Genomic DNA, 14,559 nt, shown 5'->3' on the forward strand with positions numbered 1-14,559 from the left:
ATGAGACTCACTCCTTATCTGATGCTTTTAACTCAGTAACTGCGGTTATGAACTGAACACCCAAAGGTAGGTATGAGTGACGCTGCCTTGTGAGGAACTCTCTATTTTCATTTAGTTCTAATTTACTTCTAAATTTAGTTCTTAGGAAACATCCTACTGTTTCCTAATGTAGCTTTGGATTTTGCAGTAGTTCTTATCAGTATAAGTAATGTAAAGAAATTATTTAATGAACTAAACTAATCAACATAGAGAAGAAACCTTTGAAGTCCTAACATTCATTTCATTACAAGATGGCTCACTTTCTGAAAGAATTTCAGTGAGTTTCTGTAAACAGCAAGCCAGGGGTGTACCAATGGGTGGGGCCACGGGAGAGTCCATCCACGTGTAGGCCATATCGAGGTCTAGTGTCTGAAAAGGATTTAAAACCAACACTAACACCAACTAAAATTCAGTCAGCTTTTTGTTATCACCATGTGCTAGAAATTCTAAACAGCGTCAGTGATTAAAATAGCCTCCTTGGCAGGGCAGACACACCCTCTGCTTTGGCACCACACTGTAACGAGCTGTCCATACCAGTTCAAATATTTTTCCTTATCAGTACTTTCAATAACCATCATTTAAATAAAGAAAGAATACCGTGTTCTCATTTGAATACTATCTCTGGTTTTTATGAGAAACAAATAACTCTAATTGCATAATTTCTCACTGAGCCGTTTCCTTAACACCATTGTACTTTTTAAACATTCAGGAACCTGGGGTATTTTTGAGTGACTATGGTTTTGGTGTCTATGACCCAGTCTGTGAACATGAAGTTCCAGTCCGGCATCTTAATGTAGATAAACTTGTTTGTTTTTATTTGGGGTATTCTGGGATTATTCACAGGAAAAGTGGGCATAGAGGATTAGCAATGTTGTGTTTGGAAGAAATGGCTTTAAGACTCATGCCATTTGTTCACAGCAGCTGAGAGTTTTCTGGTTTGTAGAGGCTGCTTCCATCAGCCTTGACCACTGTGTGCTTATTTCTGCCTTCTCCGCTTCTCCACGCAGAGCACTTACCGTCACCGTCAAACCGAGCATTCAACCAAACCGTCTGCGCAGAAGAAGCAAACACGACAAGCTCTTCTAGGAGAAATGAATTCTCAGCCTCGTCCTTGATTGTTAAAAGATTAGATCCTATAAAAGAGACAAACAGAAAATGAAGAAGTATTTGTGTTCACATGTCAATAAAACTTTAAAGATGTCTCATACCATCCATAATGTATAAAGCTCAGGCTTTGAAAAATGAAAATTTCCATTGTATATAAGTAATTTTTGGTTAAAAGTGTTAAAGCAAAACCACATTTATTGATATAATGAAGAGATAGAAGAGATATAAGTACTTCAGAAGGGAAAGCATAGAATATTAATTTTAGGAAACATTAAAAATTTATAATTCATATGCATTCAAAAGGAACATTTTGTGGGGGGAAGTGCAGAATTCTGAGACATCCCTTTAGATTTTAAAGTTTTATACTGGACACTGAGTTTCATATGTTAGCCATCCCACAAATAAGCAAATTCAATTGTATTTTTTTTCAAATTTTTGTTGCTGCTAAAATCACTACATAATCAGACAAAAATTACATTGTTTACTAAATTATCAAGGAGCACACTGAAAGCATTTTATCTTCACAATAGAATTACCTTCCTTTTTGCAAAATTCATGAGCAGCTTCAAAACTCATACTGTCTAGGACTGTAGAAAAACTGTAACAATTACTTTTGAATTTTATCCAGGGAATAGATGTTTCTGAGCACAACTCCGGGTGTCCAAATGGTCTTGTTTCTACAAACAAAAATCGGTTATGGTTTCATGTGGTGTTTATCTCATGTGAGATAAATATTGCATTACATTATATGAAAGACCAAGACAAACATATGTAATGAGATTTTTCATGATAATACTTTGAACAATGGGTATTACATTGGATATAAATGATTATAAAACTAGGACTGGTTTATAGCGTTTCTGGAAGAAATAATCTTTATGCCCACATAACAGGGCATACTAATGCATATCTTCATAGGCTCAGTTTGGGTGCTGCCCTGGTGACGGTGGCTGACTTTCATGTTTACATTTAGTATCATATTGAGGTATGTGATTCATACAAATACTGGCAGCTGAATGAAGCTGGCCAAAGGCAGTTACAAATGTACAAAACGTGTTACATGCAGTGCTGAACATTACAGTTTTAGCAAACTCTTACCTTCAAATCAACCTATTAGAGAAAATAATGCCTTCAATAACACATCCCATAACATAGCATAGCATAGGATAATGTAACATAACAAACATAGCATCACATAACACAACACAGGGGACCTGGGGTGGACTTTGCTTCAGGGGGCATGCGTGAGAGTCAGACACATCCACACTGAGGTCCGGGGTGTGTGGCTGTGGGCGTGATACCTCTCTCCCCACAGTTTGGTGCTTTATTTACAAAAGAGAGCTAACGACATTTTTCTTACAACTTGAGAAGTTTAAATAAGCTAATGCCTCATGCTTTTTAAGCATGCAACATATATGCAGTGTTGTTGAAAGGGAAGGCTAACTTTTATTGTGTTTTAGAAGGAGAATTGGCTTTTCTAATATATATAGCCATCATTTACATTTTCATCCTGAATCATTTTGATCTGAAGTTACCTAATGTGCATGGCATTTGACTTGGAATATCCAGAATGTAAGAAATAAATGAGCTTTTACTAAATGAGAGATGCAAAAAGGAACCAACCAGTGTGAAGAAGCTCTACGTACCCCACAGCATCATGGGAACAGGACCTGGTGGGGCAGAATAACTGCCACATCAGAGAGTGAGGAAAACAGGCTTCTACTCCTGGGGCTGTTGATGGACAACTGTGAGATCTTCAAGGAGCTATTTAATGCTCTGAATTTATCTCATCTTTAAAATAAAGTTTACCTGGCCTAACAGGTGAACTTTAAGTGTAATGAGATGTTACTATCATTTTAACATTTAAATACATATGTGATATAGATATAAGTATTATTACCATTATTATTATGATGATTCTAGAATCCTATTCATCCTTGACTTAAACATAGGCCCCAGTCTAGCATTCAAGGTCGTCCATACACCCACGTTTCTAGCCTGATTTTCTACCTCTGTTTTAACAATAACATGGGATGCAGGAAAATCTCAACACCAACTTTGCCTACCCATGTCCTGTCCTTCCTTCCTTTCATGTCTTTGCCCAACCTTTTCTGCTCAGAATGCTTCTCCATGTCCCTTTATTACCCTATTTATATATTTCAAGAACAATCTCCACAGTCAAGTCCTTCAAGAAGTCTTTCTACATATTGCTTCAAGTTGATATGATGTGTTTTTTTTTCTCACTGACCCCCACAACACTTGCTACCTCTCATATTGTTTGGTAGCCCTGCCTAGTGTAATAGTTATTTGTCTGTATATTGCCTACCAGACCAGATGCTTCTTGAGGGCAGATACTTCTTACTAGTCTTCCTCATTGCTCCTGCTTAGCACAGTGCCTCACATACGGCAGGCCCATGGTGCATATTTTGGAGTTGAATATGATTGAACCTACCAGTAGGTACATGACAAATGGCTCCTTGCAGAAATGACTCACAGGCTGTGCTACTCCAGCGCCCATTGGTGTCAGCAAAAACACAGTCACCCTGCACGGATGACTCATCATCTTTCCAAAAGGTGAAGGAAGATTTGGTGCCATCTGACCAGTCGAAATTGAGACCATTCTGTGGAGGGAAATTGAGCCATCACTTCCTTGCCAAGACCACTGGTGGCATCACTCAATGCTATCTGAGCATCTCTCACTTACACATAGATTTGTATTTCCACTCCTTAGACTCCTGTTTCAGGGGGTCTGGGACAGCTTGTGAACACAGCCTGACAAAAAGGAGTATCTGCCGCAAGAGATATCTTTTTTAGTTTTGGGGAATCCTCGGCTCCCTGCCACCATAATTTGCCAGCAAGCAATCAGAGTGAAGTTGGATCAATACCTTGTTCTTTATACCAAAATACTTTTAGATCAAAGATTCAAACATAAAATTGAATGTAGAAAAGTGCTAAAGAAAACTCTGCTAAAATTTTTATACTCTTAGCATGGGGAAAATCTTTCCAAGTCTGATAGAAAATCCAGTGGCTATACAACAAAAATAGACTATGTAAGTTAAAATGTTCCATAATACCAAAACACAATAAATCACCATGAAATACCATCTTTTCACCGTTCCCACTGGCAAGGATTAAAATTTTGACTTACTCATTGTTGGCAAGGATGTGAAAAAACCAGGTGTTATCAAATACTATTGCTGGCGTGTAAATCAGTGCTAACTTTTTGAGGGCAATGGCACTCCTTATGAAAATTTAAGGGGAACTCATCCTATTTGCACAAGGATATTTGTTGTGCATTGTTTGTAATTGTGAAAATTGGGAAGGACCCAAATGACTATTCCTAGAATTGTTCAATAAATTGTGGTGTATCCTTATGTGTTCAATTTTTAGGTGCTGACATTGAAAGCTGTACAAAGTACATTAAATTTTTAAAAAGCAAGTTTAAAGAGAACATATATACTAAGTTCTCATCTGTATTTAGAAAACAATACTTATCCATTCCATCTACATACATGTCCATAGAGAGAATTTCTACATGACACACTGGAGATGTTTACAGTGGCTGACACTGGGGACCAGCACCAGAGGTCAGGATAGAATAGCTAGCTCTCACCACTTTGAGTGTGTAATATGTTTATTAAAGAGAAAAGAAAACTAAATCAAAATATCTGGCTCTCCAAACCATATCCTTGGAGGAGAAAAATAACCTATCTGTTAAATATCAGGGGAGATGGAGTTAATGACCAAATTTCTAGGCAAGAAGAATTGGCTTCCCTTTTGGGGGGATTTCTTCAATGCAACAAATTGCCCACATGCAGGTGCTGGGGTTTAGCATGTGTTCCAGTGTATGAGGAAGTATTCCAAAATTTCTCAGAAATTTTCATAGAACCTTTGAAGGGCATTATTTTCCAGAAATTAAAGAAGTGGATATTTGCTCTTAAAAGGTATACACCTTTATTTTGTGGTCATAGGCTTCTCATAAAGTTGGTCAGTATCTATTGTATAAACCAATGACTTAATGCTACATTTACTAGGAGATTTTTTCTGTGGTAATTTCAGTGGCTATATTACTGAGGAAGTAAATGAAACTCAAGCAGGCAAGGATTGTCCAAGGGATTTTAGGGCACCTACATCTGCAGTGAACAGTCCGATCCAGTGGGCACGTCCCAGCTGGTTGAGGATGACGGTGAGGAAGGACTGGTGATACAGATCTGCAATGCTGACCAGTTCTGCTCCGTGCATCAGACAGGTTTTCAGTGCTGTATACCAAGTCATGTTTGCACTAATTATTTTGTAAGTTCTGTTTCCATACTGTAGGGTATTGGCGATTGCATACATGTCAGATGTATTTACACCACGTCCAGAAGTATCTAGAACAAGAACACAACAAAAATCATTTATACCATCTGGATGTGAGAGGGTGAGACAAAGCTTAGCATGGAAACCGGTCACAGTGATCCATGCTGTCGCTAACATTAGCGTTTTTCTTCCCACAATTGACTACTTCGAAATGATGACACTTCCTGAAAGCATAGGTGATGCTAAAGAATAAAAACATGTAGGAAATTTTGTGAATGAGTTTCTTTTTAAAGTACAAACATAAGTGTATATTAACCATTTCTACAAGGTTTTCCATTTTGGCCATCCTTTGTCAAACCACGCCTCTTTGGTGGAATTCATGGGGTCTCCTTAGGTGGGTTTCTCCTGCTGCCTCCACTCTGCCCAACGCATGCGGCTCCGGCAGAACTCAGCACTCACTGAGAGCATGTCGACACATGTCACACACTTACTGCACTGAGAACATAATTTACAACTGTGTATTCCCAAATGTAACACTTCATTAAACTTTTGAGACTGTATGATAGTTACTATCATATTTAATATTTACATATATACATTCTATAAAAAAGCCTAAAAAGTAATGAATAGAAATACACTGTTCTTAAAAATAGTTACTGTTAAAGTCATAGGTCAGAACTGAGATTTATAAATTAAAACACAAAGTTTTCCCACATGTGATCATTGGTACTTTCTTATTCCCGAGCAGTTGTGATCATATAAAAAGCAAATCTGTATTTTACATACAGATGTTTCCTCTCTAACATGTGCCCTTGTCTGTTTGTTCTGTATTATATTATGTACTTGGATAGGCTAGATTTTGAAAACTTAAAATACGAAAACAAGGTGTTTCTTTTTTGTGTGTGTATTTATTTTTATTTTAATTTTTGTTCAAGTACAGTTTTCTGCCTTTTACCCCCATCCCAGCCCCGCCCCAGCCCTTCCCGCCTCCTTCCCATTTCCACACAACCCCCTTGTTATTGTCCACGTGTCCTTTACACTAGTTCCTGCAAACCCTTCTCCTTTCCCCCTGAAATTCCCTCCCTTCTCCCTTCTGGTCACTGTCAGCCTGTTCCCAATTTCAGTATCTTTGGTTATATTTTGCTTATTTGTTTTGTTGATTAGGTTCCTGTTAAAGGTGAGATCATAAAGTAAGTGTTTCTTAAGTGTTTGATCAAAGTGGCTGGGATTTATTTCTATATACTTAGTTTATTACACTTCGGCTTGAAAAGGAGCACAGTGAAATGTGGATACTCAGAAGACCTGTGGCTCAATTCTAGTCCTGATGTTGAATGGCTAAGAAACCTTGGGAATTAGTTAATCCTTCCAAACCTCACATTTATGGTCTCTAAGATTAGTAAGGCCTGCCCTGGCCACATCGCTCAGTCGGTTGGAGTGTTGTCTTGATACCAAGGTTGCGGTTCCCTTCTGGGTCAGGGCATGTATAAGAATCAACCAATGATGGCACAGATAAGTGAAACAACAAAATGATATTTCTCTCTCACTCAAACAAATAAGTATATAAAATTAAAAAAGAAAGATTAGTAAAGCTTTCCATATAGGGATGTAGGTAGAATTCAATGAGATATTTACAGAGGGCACTTACTATAGTACCTGGGATATAGTAGGTCCTCAATAAATGTTGCTTCTTGCTCCCATCTTTTTCTTTTTGTCACACTCTCCCAAATAATGATAAGCTGGGAATTTGACTTTTATCTGAAAATGTTACCTCAATACATGTTGCACATATTGCAAAACCAAAGTGAAATTCTTCATTTACCAAGTAAATTGTGATGGACCACACTTTGATCACTTTTGCCAACCTACCTAAAAAGTGTTAGGTTATTTACATAAAGCTGATATAATACCAAGTAGCTATTTAAAAGTGTTAACAATTAGTAAAATTAAAGTAACTAAAATTCTTTGTATATGTGACCCAAATACCAATTTAACTGGTTTTCCCCATTAAATTATATATCTGTATTTTCACATTTCTGGATTTCTCCTTATGTAGTTGATCTAATTAACTTTCAAAAAATAAGAGACTTTGAGCAACATGATTTTGTCACTTATTTCTGTGAAAAAGAAAGATCCACTGGAAACCAAGTTCCAAATTGGGGGTATCGATTTCACCCTTGTCTCTTTTTGTTCAGACATTTTATTTTCTAACACAGATTAGAGACTTTAGGCTATAAGTCAAATATAAATGAGTTTATATGGCACATAAAGAGGAGGAGCAAAATTTGTGTAATCATTGTAGCTTACTATAGGAATTTGCATAGTTAAATAATATGGCTTGAAACTAACAATAAAAAGAATTATCCTTTGTTAAACATGCACTGGAAACTTGCTAAGCGCTGTACATACAGAAAGCCTATGAGATATTTCATTTTATAGATGCAGAAATCAATGTTCAGAGGAGAAACCGACTGACAGTTTATGTACAGAGGTGCGGTAGGAAGCCAGGAGTGGTATCAATTCCAGTGCCCACTATTCTGTGCTGCTTCCAAAACAACATATACTTCGTTAGTCCCAAAAACATCAAAGAAAGAAAGTGGTCGGGAGTACATTCCAAGAAGAGATCAACATCAAAGTTGTGGGATAGACCTTGAACTGAGAGACCATGAGTGTGTTACTTATTTTTTCTAATCTTCAAGTTCCTCATTTATACAATGGAAAGACTTTTACCTTCTGTTTAGATTTGTCATGAGGATTTTATGGCATAATGCTTATAAATCCAAGGCACAGCGCCAGGTACATACGTTTGCAAGGACATAGTATATTGATATATTTCTTTCCCTACAAAACTCTGCTTTTCTCATAATACTCCTGATGTAACTGACCTGGTATTTTCTTTCAGTTCCCAACCACTATTGTGATTAAGTGATACCTGTGAACTAAAAAACAGGGCTCCTCTGAACTGTTTTTCTGAAGGTAGGTTGATACCTAGTATCATTAAAGGTATCACAGCATGCAAGAGGAAGAGCTATAACTCATATTACAAGTAAGCACATACACTAGGTTGCCCAGAGTTCTACATAGCTCCAGACACAAACTATAGCCTTCTAGGGTGGCATGGTACAAGGAAGCCTAGCACTCAGTAAAAGCATGAGATAGGAGTGATTGTTGTTTTATTACTCAAGATCACTTATGGTGCATTCGCACTCTTCCTCGACCCCATTGGCTACTTGTAATAGTATGGCTTTGGGACTTCACACCAGAAGTCATCAGGGGTTCTCATCATCAGATCTGAAAACACGCTGCATGCCATATTTAGCCTCAGAGATGATTTTTAAGGTTCCAAGAAAGGAATAAGTATTGACTTGGTTTATTTCCTTAGAACTTTTCCAGCATTTCGCAATGCCTTTTTATTGCCTGAACAGACACATAATTCCAGAGCAATTATGACAGAGCATAACCCTGGGGCAGTGGAAATTAAACAACTACATGTATAAAGCTCAAAGAATCGGTGCCTGGCACGGTCAGCAATGGGACTGCCAGTTACGCAGCATGTAAAACAAACATAAAGAGAAGGGCGGGACACGGAAATGGAAGGAATAAGAAACGAAAGTATTTCTTACCTTGTATTTTCTCACAAACATATCCATAACCTTCTTTTCCACAGTCTTCAAAATACCATTTTCCAGTAAAATGAAAATTAGGATTATTTGACAGCAAAGCACAGAGAGGAATGTGTTTTTGAACTTTGGCGGTGTTATGACTGCGGATCTTTAAAAGAATACATTTTTAAAAAGTATATTACATATAATATTATTATAACATTGATATTTTTATTATGGACATAATTTTTTAAACTCCAAACACTATTATTCTTCTGTTTTCATTTAATAAACCTGTTCACAAATCACTTCATAACCTAAAACATAAATAATTCTTGTGAATAAAGTAATTACATTTATGGAACACATGAAAATTATATAAAACTGTATTATTAAAATTAATATTAATAACCAACTAATAAAATGTATGCCTATAAAGTGTAAAAGGTATAAAAAACATTAGTAAACAAATCTTGAATAGAATCTCTTGCCAATTTCTAAAAAAAAATAAATCTTCAAACTTACATTTATTGTTTCAAATGGAGACCAGTTGGAATAAACCACAGGCTTTCCATTTAGCCATCTTTCATAATCATCATTTTGTAACCCTATCCACACATTAGTGGTCTGGCCAAAAAGATTCATTGTAATGAAAGCTGAAAAATAAGAACACATCATAAAATCCAATACTACATAAACCATTTGGTTAATCAGCCAATTCTGTTTACAGCTACTATTTTATTTAAATGACAGCAAGACTTAATTATAAATCAATTGTCGGAATTACTTTGCTCTTATTAAGGTAATGCGGTCTCTCTCACTTTTGTTTCAGTTTGAATTGACAGAAATTGGCTGACTAAGCCTGGGATTTCATCATGTCATTAACAAAGCAATTTCCAGTGTTCATTCGATGCCTTTCCTAACAAAAGAGGATTTATTTGCTATGTTTAAACTAAAGTATATAATTGCCTAAATACCTAATAAAAGTGTGTAGGTGAATCTAAAGGGTCTAAACAAATATGCCATGCAGTTATAGTAGACTTTGCCTCAGATTATTTTAGCCATTTTGAAATATAGATCACAAATAGGTTCTTATTCTTTCCACCACTACTGGTGAAACAGACAAAAGTCCCCAGAAGTCAACAGTTTATAAGCAACGCAGCGCACTAACTTTTATGGATGTCATGATATGAGCCTTACGGAAAACTCAGGAGAATATTGATTTGGAAATGTTAGACTCTGGGAAGGATACTTAATACTTGAATAAAAATGGTTATTTTGCCTGACTGAACATGGAATACCTTGTTCCACCTCATTTTCAATGGAGGCCAGTGTTCCCCCTTCTTCAACACAAAAATCTCGAGCAGACGTCCAGTTCTTCCAGCCACTTGGGTCTTTGTGGATTTTCACCAAAAAGCACTATAAACAAGTAAAAAAGTTTACTTCCATATTTTTATAGTGAAGTAAAAATTTCCCAAAGCACCGAGGATAAGCCTTGAAAACTCTGTACTTCTCTTGCTCAGAAATGACTCATGGTTTTCTCTGAGCTGCTACAAAGGGGAAAGTAAAATGAAGTGAACAGCTTTCAGGGTGAGTACGTGTCTAGCCTGCACTGCGTCAGGCAGGAACAGAAGAACCAAGGCAGGGACAGATGCACTTTGTCACGAGAGGTGTCAGAACAAGGTCTTCTGTTCAAAGAAAAATAATATTCCTTCTAAAAAGGAGGCAGCCTGATTGCAGTTTATAGTGGCAGATTCAGTCTAAATTGGGCTACTACCAGCTGAGTTCAGTTTCAATTGCAAATACACTTCTTCAGTTGCCGTGAGAGAGAAATACTAGGAACTCAAAACCAGGTGTTTAAATTCTCTAAGAACTTGGAATCAGCCTTGTGGTCAGCAAACCCATGAGGAGGAGCCAGAAAAGAAAACATGAGCCCAGCGGGAAGAGAAGCTAGGGCAGAATCAAGGAGACCTAGGAAGAAGACACAAAGGGAGGGTGGCCAGCATTGCCAAATGGAACACAAAAAATGGCTGTGGGATTTGGCAGTGAGAGCGATTGTTACTCATCAGACAGTCCTGTCTGTGGCACAGCAGGAGTTACTCATTATGAACAAAGAAATGGAACAGTAACTACTAGGCAGGACAGGCACCCAAAGCCCAAAATTTACCAGTTAGATTTAAACATGTTACTAAGGCCAGATGGAGTCAGTGGAAGAGAGGAGAGGGGGAGGCTATAGCAGCTCAGGCAAAGTTCCAGAGATGTTAGGAGGGACTTAATGGAAGGGATACTTTGTAAGAATATGCTCCCGTCAATAAGCATAAGTAACGCTGGTCATTAATAGGTCAGATCTCGAGATCATGCCCATCCTCCTCTAAAATGACATCCTTCCTTAATTTTGAAATTCGTACCCTGTCTCTTCCCCCCTTCATAATTTCCTTAAAAAGCATAGAGACTAAGTGTTCTTCTTTGACCACAGCAAAGAAGGTCACCAGTAAATATTTATAGAATGAAATAAACCCAACAAACTCTGTAATGGCTGTCAAATAACATCAGATATTCTAGATGTAGTCCAGTGGTTCTCAAATGGGGTTATTTTGCCCCTCAGGGGATACTTTGATAATATCTAGAGACATTATTGGTATCATTATCTTGTGGTGGGGGGATTGCTATTGGCATCTAGTGAGTAGAGACCAGGAAGGCTGCTAAACATTCTGTAATGCCCAGGTCAGTCCCCCAGAACAAAGAATTTTCCATCCCCAAATGTCAATAGTGCATAGATAATCATTTTCAGAACTCAGCTCTGATGATGTCACTCTTTAGTTTAAACCCTTCAGTGATTTTCCACTGTTCTTAGTACAAAAGCCAGAAACACTGATCTAGTTGAGTTACCAACTGAGAGAGGAAGCACATTTTCAATTCTGGTTCCCTTTACCTTGTTTGCTTCACAGAGACACAGAATTGGCTGTGAAAGATTTCAATTTTACAACAACTGTTCTTTTATCTATTTCTTTTATTTTTCCTCTTCATTCTCATTACAAATTCCAAAGAGTGGCACATACTAATTATTAGGAAGTCTTATCATTTAATGTGAATTCACCTCGTGTTCAGATAGTCACACTAATGAACCATTCATAAATAGCAATGAACCTCACTGGTTCAGTTAGCTCAATAAATCTCTCCAGAAAATACACACACACACACACACGGTTCCCCTCTTCTTCCAACCCTGTCCCCAACATTTGCCTCGGCCAAAATTTACCAGCTTGACTGTGACAGTGAAACCTCCTGTTACAGGACTTCACTGTTTCTAAAAATATAACATATTTACTAACACAGTTCAAAATGGTGTCATTAATAATTAAAGTAAGCAGCAAAATGAAGCACAACATCCTTAATTTTAAACTGTTTATTTACTTACTAATTTGCAAAATGTGATCAAGTTTAATGCATCTCTGATTACGATTGTGAATTGAGGATATTCTCCTGGATTCCAAACAAGTTTGGAATATAAAATTCTTTTCTTTCTTTTCAAAGTCATTTCCAGCTTAAAATATGAAATTAGAATTTGTGATCTACCCCCAGACTTGGTCCTTCCCGGGGGTTCTTACCCACACAGAGTGGCACAGTCCACACGGCAATCACACAGGCCTGACTCCCGGGCGTCATCCTCACTCTCCCACTCCGTCACCCCTGCGGTCCTGCCGTTTGGAAATCCCATTTCTCAGGGCCCCCCACTATTCCTACTGCCCCCATTCTCTGCCACCATCATCTTAGCTCAAGCTAGTAATAATTTCTTGCCTGGACTACCACAGTAGCTTCCTAACTGCTCTTCCCTTTCTCACCTTGCCCTCTTCCACTTTTTATTGGCACTGCAGCTTGAGTGATTCTTCTCGAAAGTCAGTCCTGATCATGCCCCTCTTTAGTTTAAACCCTTCAAGGGTTTCTTATGGCCCTGGGCATGAAAGCCAGAAAATCTAAGATGCTTTAACCCCTGCCTCCTACTTTCATCTCAACCCTCATACTCTAGGTCTGTATGCTTCCTTTAGTTTCTTAACTGTGTTCTATTCCCTCTCACCATTGCACATGCTGTTCCCCTGCTTTAACTGCTCCTTGTCCCTCACACCACCTCAGTCAGGCCCTCCTGTTATACGTTTTATAGAACTTTGTAACGCTTCTTCATCATTTGGGTCACAATTTTAAATCATACAATATTTTCCTGATTGATTCACTAATGTTTGTTCCCCCTCGAATTTGTAAGCTGCAAAAGAGAAGGGATTGTGTATATTTTTCCTCACCATTGACTTACCAATATCCAACATAGCTGAATGAATGAATAAAATGCTGCTAATCTGAATACTTTTTTTTAAAAAAAAAGAGTGTTTTTTAAGATGTGTGTGTGAAAAAAGATACTTGCTAATGCTAAACTAGCTAGTGCAAAACAGCCATTAGCACTTAAGTCAGGTCCTTGTATAAAAGTGTGTAAGTAGAAGCACAAAAGTTCATCTAATACATACACACACACACACACACACACACACACACACTTAGAATTTCTTCCCCCACAGCCCTGCTGTGACAAGTATGTACCCAGGGTAATCCCTAGTGAAGCCTCCTTTACACCTTCAAACATGGAGGAAATGGTCTATAAATGTTAGAAAAGATGCTTAACTTCTGGTATCTCCATTTTAAAACTCTACAAGGTTGACAATCAGTTATCACCTGAATCTTTTTTCTTTTTTTAAAAATATTTTATTTATTTTTAGAGAGGGGAAGGGAAGGAGAAAGAGTGGGAGAGAAACATCAATGTGTGGTTGCCTTTCATGTGTCCCCTACTGTGGACCTGGCCTGTAATCCAGGCATGTGCCCTGACTGGGAATTGAACCAGTGACCCTTTGCTTCACAGGCCTGTACTCAATCCACTGAGCTACACCAGCCAGGGTCTGAATCTTTTTTCTTAGAAATAACAATAAAATTAGTACTAGGAAGCTGACAAACAAGAGACAAAGTTTAATAAGACATAATACTGGAACTCATTGAGAACTGTGAAGTGAGTAATGTCTGTCATTGCTATCTCCCAATTTTCCTTTGGTAGCTTTAAAAAATTAATATTAAACAGGGGAACCACCCCCAATGGGTTCTCCACTCCACTCAGCCATCAGTCAACTTTTCTAATAATCTGATAAACTCACTTATAGGTGACAGATGAGTCAATCTCAGAAATATTTCTCTTAAACAACATAAAGGGAAGTGTTAAGGTCAATGAGCAAGACTCTTATGGTAGGATTTTAGCCATCTATATACATGTTCTGTCTTCAAAAGAAAGGAAACTCAACTCATGCTGCAACATGAGGAATCTGGAGGAAATAGTGCTGAGTGAAATGTGCTGGTCAACAAAGGAAAAACACTGTGTTGATCCCACTTATGTGCAGAATCTGAAGTAGTCAAACTAGTAGACACAGAAAGTAGAATGGTAGTTGCCAGGCACTTGGGGGTGGGCAAACAAAGGGCTGATGTT

The 14,559-nt window shown here is 37.8% G+C and overlaps 1 protein-coding gene across 4 annotated transcripts in view; it reads right to left on the reverse strand.

Annotated features, from left to right (window-relative positions):
• The window catches only part of PLA2R1 (phospholipase A2 receptor 1), a 117,788-nt gene that overhangs the window by 16,864 nt on the left and 86,365 nt on the right, over positions 1–14,559 (reverse strand). For 3 of the 4 annotated variants that reach the window (XR_005081831.2, XR_005081830.2, XM_037140426.2), the window contains exons 21-27: positions 10,346–10,463; positions 9,570–9,700; positions 9,066–9,213; positions 5,278–5,516; positions 3,599–3,767; positions 1,683–1,823; positions 1,056–1,172 (exon numbers count right to left, since the gene is read on the reverse strand). Coding sequence is in view for 2 of the 4 variants with exons in the window: in XM_037140426.2 (XP_036996321.2) it covers positions 1,056–1,172; positions 1,683–1,823; positions 3,599–3,767; positions 5,278–5,516; positions 9,066–9,213; positions 9,570–9,700; positions 10,346–10,463 (1,063 nt within the window). In the remaining 2 variants the exon portion in view is untranslated. The remainder of the gene's footprint in view (positions 1–1,055; positions 1,173–1,682; positions 1,824–3,598; positions 3,768–5,277; positions 5,517–9,065; positions 9,214–9,569; positions 9,701–10,345; positions 10,464–14,559) is intronic. The other variant, XM_037140427.2, reaches the window with a different exon arrangement.

Source organism: Artibeus jamaicensis, unplaced genomic scaffold (assembly GCF_021234435.1).
Source record: "Artibeus jamaicensis isolate MK-2021 breed Jamaican fruit bat unplaced genomic scaffold, CSHL_Jam_final contig_936, whole genome shotgun sequence".
In the NCBI taxonomy this organism is placed as follows: Eukaryota; Metazoa; Chordata; class Mammalia; order Chiroptera; family Phyllostomidae; genus Artibeus; species Artibeus jamaicensis.